Raw genomic sequence first — 14556 nt, 5'->3', positions numbered from 1 at the left:
AATCTCTATTTTCTGTCTTCAAGATGCAAAACACAGCAAAGGGGATACAAGACCTAATAATATTATGACTGCATGAAACAGATTAAAGGAACAGTTCAACATTTTAGAAACATAAATCTTAATCACTTTTTTTGTGCCAAAGGAGAAGAAGGGATTGAAAGAAGATAAGAAGATCAGTCCGTCCGTTTATTTGTGAAGCTAACACCAGCAGGCAGCATCTTTGCAGAAGTCTTGTGACCAAGGAAGTCAGGCTTTACCAGAGTCAGGCCACACAGTTTTAATGAGGTTAATTATACTTCTATTATTATTTGAGTGTTAAAACCAACACAAACCATAAAGACATCGGGCACTGTGGTCTGATAAGGTTTACTGACAATGAAAAGTTCAGTAATGCTAAAGCAAGGACACAAGTTCACTCTACAAACTGTTCAGTGAAGTGTAGGTTCCACACTACAGCAGCCAGGCAACGCATAGAATATGACAAAACAACAACAAAAGCTGTCTCCTGCATATACACACTGACACTAAATGTCATCTATCTTAATTATCAATATTAAATGTAGATAAACTCAGTGACCATTTCATGCTCAGGGGCAGTGAGCTGTATGGTGCACGTGTTTACCACTAAGAGGCACTGATGTTTAAGGTGTAGAGTTGAGCAAACCTGCAAGAAATGTGAAAGATGAAACCACAGAAACAAAAGTATGAGAAAGACCAAATATGTGATGAAAACTACAAGGTCATTCACACAAACAGATGAAAGAAACCGAAAATCACACAGCAAGATGTGTTTAGTCTCATTTTGTTGAACTCATGGCACCGTGTGCTAAAATGATTGAGTGTGAGAGTGAGAGAGCCGACGACTCAGTCCCACCAGCTTCACTCCTCCTCTGCCAGCACACATCTGCTGCTGTGGAGATGGGATATTGATCCAGAGGGGAGCATTTCATGCCTTGGAGATCAGTCTTCTCAGTATGGCTCACTGTGTCAGAGAGTCGTGAGGCAGAAGGTGAAAGGAAATCTCCAATAGGTTGATCTGATGCTTTCTGCTAAGTTTGGAGTGATGTCCCAGTGCTGGTGCAGGCAGGTCCTGCTTGGTGTGGAGCTGGGCATACTGGTGGTGGTCCTGGTGGCCGGGAGTGCAGGACAGACCCATGACAGGAGAGAGGCAGGGTCGTCTTGTTATGGAGGATTTGACCTCTACTTTGTTTTGGACAAGTGAGTTCTTCCTCTTTTACTCAATTGCAGAAAAGGGATTTTGATACTTGATGCATGAGTCATATGTAAGAATGAGATACAGGTGCAAACATCATTCTCGTTGCCTGGAAATATTCAAGGACTACTACTTGTTTGAGAGTTGTGCTACTGGACTGTAACTGGAAGGCTGTAGCCTTTTGGTCTCCTGCTTATATTGTCAAGTAAAATAAAAGTAGGGGATCCAAAAAGAATCATATGTGAGTAACTTGAAACCATGACCAAAACAAAGATCCAGTCCAGTAAACCCATCTGGCCATGATATTTTTACATCTCTCTGAAGTTGATGCACAGACAAATAAGGAACATTGCATTAGGGATTGTTAGGAACAAAGTCACTAATGCTTTTTTTTTTCAATATCACTTAATCTTTTCTGTCTCCATTAATCCGTCTGTGATTTGAGGTACAGTATAATGTCAAGTCATGTGTCAGTGTGTTGTTGTTTTGTTGGTCAGATCACACAGTCATGTTTTCCTGGATGCATTTCAGAGCTCTGCATAGTCTCTTTTAATGGAGCCAATCAAAAATCAAAAATCCAATGCAGCTGTGTTAGTTGTTTTTTTGAATCAACATACCAATTATGAATGATTTGAAGTACAAACACATCACTGACAAAAAGTGTGTTCGCACAATGACATCTACATTTGCAGAGTGTTTGCGTATTCATTTCAGTGATAAAGTATACTGCAGGGATTCCTGCTGTCAAACTGCGGCTCTACTTCACATCCAGTCCCAGCGTCAGCTCTCCGCCTCAGTCTGCAGAACCCTTTCTCCATCAGAGCCAGATGTTCCAGAGATCCTGAGCTTTTGGCTGTCTCTGCCCTGAGACTCGCATCACAGGATAAATGAAAACATAATGGAGGGAGAAGGAGAAAAGCAGCACAGCTAGAGGAGGAGTGCGAGAGGAGGCTGTGGCCATTAAAAATGTTTCTATTCAATCCTAACCTCTAACAGAACAGTGCGGCACTTCAGTTCTTCAAGTTAGCAGCAAAGTCACTTGAACATAAACAATGGAAATCTTAAGCATCAGTATCAGCACACACAGTACACACACTCATACTTCATGTATGCACACGTACAGTGAGTCTAGATGCATATACGGTAGAAAACAAATGTTGAAATGTGGAAACTGGAGGGCATTTAGTTATTGTATAACTTTTTCAATCTTCTCCTCCTCTCAGGTCCGGCAGTGTGCAACACTACTGGAATGAGATATATTACTTTGTTGACCACCTGGCTCACAAGTTTATCAGGTATGTCTACACGGAAGAAGTTAGGGATTCAAACAGAAGATAAAACAGAAATAGAAAAGGAAAAATTGCTTTTAAAAACGTGACGGTCATCTCTTCTTTTTCCCAGTCCTCAGCTGCGGATGTCTTTTATTGTATTTTCAACAGAGGGAAGGACTCTCATGGCACTAACAGAAGACAGGTGACACATTCGCAGACACGCTCAAAAGTCCCCACGGTTGTTTTTCTGTATATATATTGCATTTAGTTTAAGTCTGTTTTGTGTCACAGCTTTTCAGTTTAAGATCCATTTTTTTTCTCCTGCGTTTACATCCACGATCAGAGACCAGATTCGGGCCGGACTGGAGGAGTTACGCATGGTGCAGCCAGGTGGAGACACTTTCATGCACAGAGGTTTTCAAAGAGTAAGTCATCTGTTAAGTTAATGGGAAACTGGTCCAGCTTAACCAACACTATGGCATCAAACTCCTTAAATTGAACTCATTTAAATTTATGGCCACTGACGCCTCAAAACCTCTCTCTCAGGCCAGCGAGCAAATATACTACGCGACAGGAGATGGTGAGTAAGACATTTTCCTTTTTACACTTAATCAAGTTAATCATAGTGCAATATTTTTATCTATTCATCAGAACGGGGTTCAAGCATGGTAGAGTCATCAATAAAAGAGAGGTCCAACAGCAAAAACACAGCTAATCTTTCCATCCCATGCCTATTATTTTGTTGTTTGAAAAATAAAACAGATTTCAGTGAATGAGAATTTTGTTTCGCTATTTAATCTGTTTTTCTTTTGCTCTTTTGTGGTTCTGGCTTTCAGTTTACAGAGCAGCCAGTGTCATCATTGCCCTGACAGACGGCGAACTGAGAGAAAATCAGTTTGATATGGCAGAAAGAGAGGTGAGAGGTGTGAAATGGATTAGATTGTTCAACTAGAAACTAAAAATCCCAGTGAATGAGACACTGTTCAACAGTTAAACATACAAATAACCCAGAATTTGTCATTAACATGCTGTATACTTTTCCCTGTGCTGCCTGAAACCATTATACATTTCTTACAGGGTACATTCACAATGGATCACATAAAGCAGAAAGAGAAAAAGTCTAAGCTTGTTGTGTTGGAGGCCAAATTGCTCTCATTGAGGCCACTAGTCTAACAGCTGTAAATTTCATAACACCAGCAGTGGCATAACTGGTGATTTGTTTGTTTATTGTTTTAATAATCAGGCGAGCAGAGCGCGCCAGTTGGGTGCCACCGTGTACTGTGTGGGAGTAAAAGACTTCAATGAAACCCAGGTAAACCGATCAGTCAACAGATAAACCACTAAACATGTGAATGAATGAATTAATCAGTAAACATCACACAGATAATGATTTATTCACTCACATGTCACGACAGCTTTCAACAATAGCTGACAGCAAAGACCACGTCTTCCCTGTGAATGATGGATTCGAGGCGCTGCAAAGCGTCATAGACTCGGTACAAAAGGCACAAGCACACTTATGACCAGATTCTTCCTACATGATTTAATCTACTGTACATTTAACATAGTTTATTATATTATTTCCCTTTCAGATCCTTAAAAGATCATGTATTGAGATTCTGGCTGTAGAGCCCTCCAGCATCTGTGAAGGAGGTAAATAACCTACTAAAACACTTGGTTAGACACCATGTTGCATCTCAAAGTCACATACAGGCATGCTATTGCAGCCTTACAGTGATGGTGTACATTGTAATATATTGCACTGCAAAGAATAATTACATACTGCAATGAAAAAATTGTATAAATGGTCCATTTTATCCCTCTTCAGAATCCTTCCAGGCGGTAGTCAAAGGAAATGGTTTCCTTCATGCTCGGGATGTTCAAAAAGTTCTCTGCAGTTTCCGCATCAATGATACATTTACTTTGAGTAAGTACCAGCTCCAAAGATCATCTTATCTTATTAACAACCTTTACTTCTGGTATGTTTTACACTTTTCAAGGCCAAAACAAGCCAAAAACAAAATCCAAAGTAAATGGATAAGGGAGATGCTCACAGTGATAAACATATAATTTTTTCCAGCTGATTGTTATCAATTTAAGTCCTACAGCTTTACCAAGTGCAAAGCCGCATTTCGAGCATGACATGACCAAACCACTGTATAGGAAATATGATGCTACAGTCAGCAGTCATTTAGCTAGGCTGAGGATGAAGAATGTGGGAACAGCCTGACTCCGTCCAGTGGTGTTGTGGTTCATTCAAGTAGTACAGTAGGTGTTAAGAGTGTTAGCATGTGGGTCAATAATGTGAGAGAAGAACTATACATCACTAATGCTCCGTCATCTATATAATACCGTTTAATGACTGATAAAAGATAACATGCTGTATGAAATCAGATATTAATACACATTTTTCAACTATTAATAGACAGAATTTGAAAGCTGCAGTTTTTGGGATTGCACTCAGCAGCCAATTACACGACTGCGCCAAGAATATTTTGGCCATACAAATAGGACTGGGTGGGGGAGAGCAGCTCTTTGTGGTTCCCAATGATTTAAATCCCTGTCCTCCTCAAAAACCATCACCACCATCATCCTCTGTTTTGAATCAGCTGGTTTAACGCTCAACGCGCCTATAATGTCTGAGGGAGAATGTGGATCACATCAGGGACGAGCACTGTCTTCGCACACACTAGACACTCGCCCAGCCAGGGTAAATAAACCACAGCCCTCCCTCCTTCGCTTCATTTTCCATAAGGAGAGGAAATCCAGGAATTGAATAACAACAAGAATATTTTGAGGCTCAACTTTGCTGACATTTCAAGTCTGGTAGGGGAATGTGAATTAACCTTTTCTTATGCACAACTTTCACTTTCACTGCTGATATGGTCTAATGTTTGTTTTCAGTGAAAAGACCCTTGGTGGTGAGAGATACCTACCTTCTGTGCCCAGCTCCTGTTCTGGAAAAAGAGGGAATGTAAGTGTTTATAAGTGACACTGTTCCCCAGCAAGGATGTAAATTTAGTTCATGTTATTAATCATTCATCAGTACAGCTGAGTTATAAACCTGAAGAATTGGAGAACAAAGGGATTTACTGTATTAGCAGAGAAACAAACCTTCACCGATTTCACATAGCTGTCATGTTACATTTCCTCAGGTCTGCCACGCTCCACGTTAGCATGAATAATGGCCTGAGCTTCATATCAAGCTCTGTCACAATATCCGCAGTCTCTTGTGTAAGTACAGTTTAAAATGTATTGATAGTAGAAAGCTGAACTCGCACTATTGTAAATGTTATTGGTGGAATATCAGAAGTCTTTTTGTCTTTAACTTGTTCCACCTAAATATTTTCTGTAATTAGGAACAACAACACAGGAAAGGAAAGAGGACTGGACTCCACATTGCCATATTTTAGTTGCTTCGTTTAGTTGACAAGATCTTGTAGAACTTTCACAATGTCCTCAGCACAACTCTGAACTGATATATATATGAGTAACTGATATGTTAATACTCATCCAGTGGTAATGTCATACATGGTAATGTTGTCCATCTCAAGATGCCCACAGTCACAGTATCCAGAGACTGCAACTCACACTAGTTGCAACCTGTCATCTGTTTAACCCTCTAGTCTGATGGGACCTTTGTTGCCATAGCCCTTCTGATCCTGCTGCTCCTGCTCACCATCCTGCTGCTGTGGTGGTTCTGGCCGCTCTGCTGCACTGTGGTACGACATGTTGTGTGTTTGTTATGACAGCCCAGCTATCCTTTGAGGCTCATAATACACGACTCTGTTTTTCTTGTTTGCAGATCATTCATGAACCACCCCCACCGGTTATGGAGGACAGCTCAGTAAGTTGTTTGACTTTCTCTTCATTAAAATAATCTAAAATGGCATCTATGTCAGCAAACCAGGATTTGTCAGAGAAACAAAGTAGAATTACCACATGGCGGTTGAAGCCCTCTGCCAATCTGTCAAGTGAACTGCAAGTAAAACTGTACAGACTTATATTCCAACAGGTTCATGCATGAGTCCAAGTGGATGTTTGTGCCAGATGTAATGAAACTCCAGGCATTTTCCGATGTACACTCACAACAATGGTGCAGACATGAGGTCACCACCACCTTGACCATTGACTATCAAAATTTAATCAGCTCATCAAGTGAATGCTTGTGCCAAATTTGGAGAAATTCCCTTGAGGCATTTCTGAGATATCACATTCAAAAGAAAGGACTGATACTGATAACTAAATAAATACTGATAACCCAAAATCAATCATTTTTATTTAAACAATCACTAAACTCATTCTTGCAAACATGAATTAATTTTTTTTTCATTAGGATGACGAGGACGGTTTTCCAAAGAAAAGGTGGCCCACAGTGGACGCATCGTACTATGGAGGACGGGGAGTCGGTGGTATCAAGAGAATGGAGGTAACCCAGATAGCAAAGTGTAGCTGAATCAATACAAAATCAATTATAATATATATACAGTAAACCATAAAAATGATAATGCTTTAATACTGTAATATGAAATCTTTAAAATATTAAAATAAGATCATCTGCTGTAAATCTGAACTGAATTAGGTCCCTGACTAATCTTGAATGTACCACTCAGCTTGTTTGTAATTGTTGAAAGATGGGAGCAAATACAAGTACAGCAGGAGCACAAAGGAAAGCAGGAAGCGACTCATTTCTTAAAAAAGATGAGTAGGCAAGTCCAAGTTGGAAGACATTGAGTCACTTTGTTGCTGTAATTAGTTCTGGGAGCCAGTGAGAGTTAAGTTGAGGCCATCTGGCCAGTAAACCGATGACAGATCAACCAAATGCATGGTAAAAGGAAAGAATAGGACTGTTTTAAGCCTCAGATGCCACAGTGTGCACTATATTAGCAGCTAAATCATGCAAGCTTGCATGAGTCAGTTGTGGTTTGTTACACAACAGGCCAGTTTGTCATTTCCAAGGTAGGCTACTCGAGTTAGTGAAAATCCAGCATGAGATGCTAAAATAAAAATAATCGTAGCAAGAAAAAGTTGAATGATGATTAGAATAAGAAGAAGCAGTCTGACATCTGGAGCTTTTGACACCTGAAAGATGTGAAGAACAGAAGTGAGACTGACACGTCATAGAGTCAAGAGGGACCAGATGTCTGTTGTTTAAGCGAGTGAAGGCCAGTGAGACCGAAATCACACTAAATGAAGCGCTTCTGCGACTGCAAGTCTGTGCTGTGAACTTGCCTTGAAGTGGCACCGCTTCCAAACAGAGCTATGGAAAATATGCACAGCTTCATTTAAGTGCTTTCTCTGCCAAGTTAAAGCTTTCATGAGTTGACTGTGGCAGCTGCAAGGGAGTACATTTGAGTAATGAACTTCCAAAGCTGCGTTCACAGAGCTGCTTTCTCTCTAGCTGCTGTTGCTGAATTGTTTTTGACATTTATTTTAGCTTTTTATTGGCTTTCTAAGATAAGATACCTGTGGCAGAGGGCCTCTTACTGAATTTTTGTACTTTTACATAATAAAACAGGTTCATAAGCACATGTCTGTGCTCTAAGAGATTTAGGTAAACTCCAAAATCTGAAACTTTCTGACATCAATTGAGGTAATTAAACTTTGTGCCCAGGGAGCCAACTTCTGTTTACTTGTGAATCTCAGAGAACTAAATTTAATTATACTCCAAAGAAAAAAATACCAAGCGAGCAAAGTCAGTGGCTCACCAAAGTCAGTATGAATTAATGTATGAGCACAATTTCATTGCAATTTCATATTTTTGTCCCAGCTGGTGCTGGCATGACTGAAAATAATCCTAAACAGCTTCTTTAGCTAATGAAACCAAATGTGATGTTTCTTTTATCAGATATGTTTGAAATGATTGGAGACTGATCGAAGCACTGAAAGCGTCTGTTTCTGCTCAGGTCCGTTGGGGAGATAAAGGCTCCACTGAAGAAGGAGCCAAACTGGAAAAAGCAAAAAACGCTCGCGTTGTGATGCCTTCTCAGGAGTTTGATTTTCCTCCACTCAGGTCTTACTACGACATGCACAAATCTATCCGTCCACAGAAGTGGTATTCTCCCATTAAGGTCATCATTTATTTATTTATTCATTTTTATTCACTGACCACAACACATGTCACATGTCTTTATTTTATAGTCTTTATTTTATATTTAAGGAATTTGTGACCAGATGTCTGTTTATATTCTGCTTATATAAGGTTTTTTTTTATATTGCATGACATTGTTTTGGTTTGAGTTTCAAATTCCTGTCAGCTCAACTCAACTTAACTCAGGATCCACCACATGGTGTCATACATTACGCATTACTGCCAAAACAGGGATCACACAACGGGAACATATGTAATATACAGTATGAGGCCTACTCCAGATGTTTTAAATCTAGTTTTTTCACAGATACTAGTCTATCCCTCATAACCAAATTTAGAATTCATTACTGATGTTTCTGGGAATGATATGTTACCAGGAAATAGTTAATAACATTTGTTTTGTTTTCTTACATATTATCAGCTGGGTGGATGGTAATAGGAACCAGACATGAACTGAGCTAACCCCTGAATATGGAATCTATTGAGTGGGTGTTATTCCTAACAAACTACATTCTTTATTTATTTGTCCCTTTACCATATAAAGTTTTTATGCAGGAAAGAGGGAAAAGTGGAGCAGACACAAGCTGCACAGCTCACAGATTAACTTTTACTTTTGTTTTTAATTGCTGCAGTAATTAACTGGTCATTTTCTAAGTGCATTGTCATTTGTCACCTGTCTACAGGGCAAACTGGATGCTTTGTGTGTATTCCTGAGAAAAGGGTATGACAGAGTATCTGTGATGCGACCTCATCCTGGAGACAAGGTGAGACAAGCCAGAGATTACAGAACAATGAAAACACGGGGCGTGATACTTTGACTTCCTCTGTGGAGTAATAAAAGACAGGATAAACGAGATACACATGCACGCATTCAAAAAGAGCACTTAAAAAGATTATGAACCAAATATGACAACTTTTGGCAGACAAATGTTAAAAAATTGGCCGAAGCTCTGGAAGTGAAGGATAAAGGATAATTTGGAGAGATGGCCTCTGGCACAACATGAAAAGAAAACAGTAGGAACCATCTTATCTGCCAACCTACAAAAATTGTTTAGTTGCATAGAAACTCAATTTTTAGTGGACAGGATTGCGTCTGCACGACATTATCTACAGTTAACGATTACTCCATAGAATAAACACTTTAGTTAAGCTGCTTCAAATCGTAAAAATAGGGACTTCAAGGAAAACCTCAAGTGGCAGAGTGAGTGGACAAAGGTAAAAACAACGGCAGCATTGTCTGGAGAAAAGCTCTTGTCTGTAGAAGTCATTAAGAGTAGATGCTGCTCCCAGCATCTGCTCGGCTGGGCTGGCAGGAATGCTGTTTTCTTCCATGACACTCACTGACAGAGGAATTTCCTCTTTCCATCGGCTGAAAGCAGTACCCCTCTGAACCTGCCAATAGCTGTGCCACAGTACATTTAACATTTTCAATAAGGAATACGCCACAGTTACTTGTCTTTATGGATTAATAATTAATTATGGATCTTACATTAAATTAAGTTCATTTCTTACTCTTCACTACAGGGTAGATGCATAAACTTCACCCGGAGTAAATCCTATCCCGCTCCTCGCTATCCTATCTACAACCATCCCTCCACACCCATTTACAGTTTGCCCCACAGATCCCAGCATCGGTCCTCAGACGACAGCCAAATATTCAATATGCCCCCCTCGCCAACTTCAACGCTTCCCCCTCTTCCACCTCCACCCCAATCGCCCACCAGCCCACCTACGCACACACCACCTCCAAACAGAGCACTGCCCCCAGCCGGCACAACCTCCTTCACTGCTCCGCCGTCTCCAACTGGCTCTCTGCCTCCTCCGCCTCATGGACCACCTCCTTGTAGAGCACCTCCTCCATCACGTCCTCCTCCACGCCCCAATAATGAGAACCCCTGATAGTGATGAGGAATGAAGAAGTGAGGGAGTAGGATCCAAGCTCAGGATAGAAACCTGAAAAGACCTGTCCACTGTGCCTCTGTTTAAGTATGAACAGAATAAGAATTACACTGACTGTGTCGTGTTGCCACATGAGGCTGCAGCTGGTGATTTAACATCTGCACAGTGAAAACCTTCAACAGTTAACTCTGTTTTCCTCAAAAACTAAAATGAACTATGACTTTTTTTAAGTCTACAAAGTGAATATTTAGTGTAGTGAGCACAGCTTTGACTATAAAATGCTAATGAAGCTAAGCAAATGATTATTTGTTAGAACATTCCTTCCTAATGCAACGAATTGGTCAAACTTATTGATGTGCTTTACAGTGAGATACAGCTGCATTTTAGCCTTTAGCCTCGTGAATGCGATTTATTGATCAATGACAAACCATGATCATGAGTTAATGCTGCAGAAGTGACTCAGCAAATGTGTCATGTGTTTTATACATGCAAGTGTGTCTGGCAAGTGCTGTAAGTTTATACTTTGTGAACCAATATTCATTAAAATACAAATATATATGTAAATATCATATACGTCTGCTTCTTATGGATAATGGTAGTTTTCAGGTTACGACATATCATGCCACATGAAGAAAAAACTCACAAATTAATACTACACATCCCAAAGGAGTCGCTGTCAGATACAGTAGCCCAGTTAAATGCTAATAATTAAATGTATTTTTTTATGTATCTAAAAATAATTAATCATTTCTATCATTATTATGATCTTGTCAAAAGACATCAACATGGAAATAAGCATGTCATTATTATCCTTATAATCTGTAAAACTGTCAGCAAGAAACCCTTCAAACACAGGAGTTACATCTTTGGCAGCATGTGAAACTGACTATCAGGAGCTGTTAGAGGTTAGTAACACTGAGAAATGACATCTGGAAAATCACCCTGACACTGATTTATTAGGTAAGAATGGCAGGCTGCGTTTACTCCGCTCAAACGGGTTCATTCCAATATGGTGTGAAGCAGATTTCTTTTTGCTTTAGCCAGGCTTGGTTAATTGACACCTGGTAAAGATGCTCTGATAGCGCCTTGTGAAGATACTTTGGGAAAACAAAATGAAAAATGAAAGTTAAAATGATTCATTTTCACAGTTCTGAATAATAAACTAAACTGTTTAGGATTATGCAACAATCCAGCTAGTCAGCTGAGTCTTATTCCACTCACACCTACTTAAATAAAAATATATCTTTTCCATGTGCTTTCCCCAGTTTTAGTAATTTCTTCATTTGGAAATACTTTTGCAGACACATGCAGACGGACTTGCAGTCCTGTGGGCAGTGAGCTCATAGAGGCCTGTCTGACAAAAATACCAGAAGCAGAGGCGGGCAGACAATAAAATAAAAATTTGACAATAAACCCATTGAGATCTATTGAAGAAGTCTTTGCCCAGTTTAACACCAGAAGGTAGTAAAGAAGTGATTCTTGAGCACATCAGGAAAATGTATACTTAACGTTGAGGCCAAGTAGCTTGAACCATAGTACTCCTATAGCTAACGTAAAGGTTTTATATTGCATATTTTCTTGGCTGTAGTTTGTCTTTATGTCATCAAGGAACTGTAACACTATATTAAATTCACACTTTTACATAAGAACAACAATGAAATCATCATAGCACAATTTCCAATACACAGTACAGAGTTAACCAGTAAGAACCAGTTAGTTGATTAGATCAACTATTATCTATGTTTCAGTATTTTACTAAATATAAATCAACCATCCTTCCTGATCCTCATTAACTGACTGATGTGAGATTCACAAACCCATCTTTGTGGAACTAACCTCACAAAAGACCTTCAACATCAGCAAGTAACAACACAGCACACAGAAATGTGTCTCACTTCAAATGTTTGAGGTGAAACACGGAGAGAACGTAAAAAATATGCTTTGCAGTGGCCTCAACTTGGCCGGCGGACACTTTACTTTGGCAGCACGAACGACTCCAACTGCTGATGTCACACAGCTAATTGGCTAAAGGTATGAACCGGAGAGGCTTCCACACAGCCTTCCACTGATTTATAGTAAAGCCTCGGATGTGTGTATTTCTACTGACGTGTACAAACCTGACATGTTTCATGTGATGAAATCAGATCATGAACTGGCTCACTCTCTTTTTTCTTTTTCCCATGTGCTTTTCTTCTTCCAAGATCAGGTAAATGAAGCTAAGCGCCGACTAAATCTGCGATCACATGATGTTTTCAGCACATTGTTGAATAAAAACAAGTAGCTCATATTTCACACAAGCTCAACTTACTTTTCTTCCAGAGGAAGAGGTCCGAGCTGTAACTCATGCTTTTGGGGCTACTTTATTGGGAACTCGGTCTGACGTGAAAAGTGCTCATGAAATAGTAGACATAGTTTCCATTTCACCTTTATAAGTTGTTTAATCTGCATAATGTGCTGTTGATAAAAACAAAGATAAAACAGAGACCTTCCTGGAAAGACAATTCCTTTGACCTCTGTGAGAGCTGTATTTCACAGAGATAATACTACAGTCTGGGGAGCACCGACAGACCGCTGCACTTTATTCAGACTTACTTCTGAGAGTCTGTCGACACAGTGCAGAACTTTAGCATGACACTAGTCCCATTTTTGGACTTAAAGCTAAAATTCATGCATGCTTTTGCCACTTTGATCCTTCTCAGGCAGCTATCACAATATTCTGAATTACCTGAGATGGAAAAGGGCACGAAGGTGGGTGACATGAAACAGGAATGTACCTTGAGGTGATCAAGGTACATGCCTGTTTTAATTACTGATGGAGGTTAAACTGGAACAATGAAGACATACAGTACAACAATACATCAAGGATTATTAGCAAGATAATATAAATGAACAAAATGGTGCTAATTATAGCAAAGGCAGCATAAAGTGAACTAAGAAGCATTATTCAAAATCTTATTAATCAGTAAACATGGTGTTTGTATCTTTAGGGCCTCTTGACTATGCCTTCTTTAGACATCAGTCATTTTGAAACACATTTGGTATGTCTTTTAAAATATGACAAAAGACAAAAAGTATTAACACGTTCAACAATTACAGTCCCTTCAAGACAGCTACAAAGATCTTACTGTACATAACATAGTTTGTAGGTAAACATGTACATGTACATAAAGTTACAGCGCTTTACTCCAACAAGATAAAAATTACTACATCAATATCTTCCCTCTTTCAAGTGTGTGAAAATGTTTCACAACATTATATTTGGTTTTCTCAGGATTTAGCAAAAAGCCTTGTATGTTTTGCAGCACTGATGCTGAATGAGCGATCTTTCTTTTCATATTGGCCAAGGAACACTGATCGTACAAGAAACTGTAAGTTTTTAATTAAAGAAACCCAAGTCGTTTGGAGCACAGGGTTGAATTCATGTTGAGTTTTCTTATATTTACACTCAATCACACAATTATACCATAGGAACATCCATTAGAATATCAATAATAATAATAATATTTAAAGTCTAGAAAATTACCGACTCGAAAATCAAAACATTTATGATGAAACAAAGTTTCGGTATTAAAAAGGAGACACACATCAAAGCTGGTAGTGGAATAGATAAAGAAAAGGTTTTTGCCTTGCCAAATGTCCTGACCTCAACCCTATTGAAAATACTAAACCAAAAGATGTATTGAATCAAAATGTCAAATAAAAAATTTGAAACCAGAACAAACTAATCGATTAATCAACTTCAAGCATGTTTAAAAGACATAAAGGCGTGGACGTCCTCTAATCTTCTACTCCTAAATTCAGACAAGACAGAGGTTATTTTGTTTGGTCTTAAAAACCTCAGAGACATGTCTAATCACATTCTTACCGTAGATGACATAACATTGAACAGTGGAAGTGATACTGTGAGGAATCTCTGAGTTATCTTTTACCAGGATATCTGCTTTACATCATACATAAAAGAAATCTCTGTTGCTTCTCCCACATGAGGAATATTGGTAAAATAAGGAGCATCCTGTCTCAAAGTGATGCTGAAAAACTAGTCCATGCATTTGTTACTTCCAGACTGGACTATTGTAATTCAC

General features: G+C 39.2%; 1 protein-coding gene across 1 annotated transcript; it reads left to right on the top strand.

Annotated features, from left to right (window-relative positions):
- Positions 1 to 978: 978 nt before the first annotated feature.
- Positions 979 to 10989, top strand: LOC113147931 (anthrax toxin receptor 1-like). The gene is made up of 18 exons (XM_026339271.1): positions 979 to 1218; positions 2437 to 2508; positions 2615 to 2686; positions 2828 to 2909; positions 3031 to 3064; positions 3321 to 3400; positions 3728 to 3796; positions 3900 to 3980; positions 4077 to 4137; positions 4313 to 4411; positions 5389 to 5458; positions 5640 to 5718; positions 6111 to 6206; positions 6290 to 6331; positions 6821 to 6913; positions 8391 to 8555; positions 9259 to 9339; positions 10100 to 10989. Exons 1-18 carry the CDS (start codon positions 1040 to 1042, stop codon positions 10472 to 10474), a joined length of 1830 nt encoding a protein of 609 aa, XP_026195056.1. The 5' UTR covers positions 979 to 1039; the 3' UTR covers positions 10475 to 10989.
- The last annotated feature ends 3567 nt before the right edge of the window (positions 10990 to 14556 follow it).

This window comes from Anabas testudineus, chromosome 22, assembly GCF_900324465.2.
Source record: "Anabas testudineus chromosome 22, fAnaTes1.2, whole genome shotgun sequence".
NCBI lineage: Eukaryota > Metazoa > Chordata > Actinopteri > Anabantiformes > Anabantidae > Anabas > Anabas testudineus.
Note: the sequence above shows the minus strand (reverse complement) of the source record. Positions and strands in the feature narration are given on the sequence as shown.

What these genes read in the sequence shown, in the direction of transcription:
- LOC113147931 (XM_026339271.1), top strand. Translation starts at nt 1,040, where the DNA reads ATGCTTTCTGCTAAGTTTGGAGTGATGTCCCAGTGCTGGTGCAGGCAG. An exon ending in CGGTTATGGAGGACAGCTCA is followed by an intron (nt 6,332 to 6,820) that starts GTAAGTTGTTTG and finishes TTTTTTCATTAG; the next exon opens with GATGACGAGGACGGTTTTCC. An exon ending in AGTGGTATTCTCCCATTAAG is followed by an intron (nt 8,556 to 9,258) that starts GTCATCATTTAT and finishes ACCTGTCTACAG; the next exon opens with GGCAAACTGGATGCTTTGTG.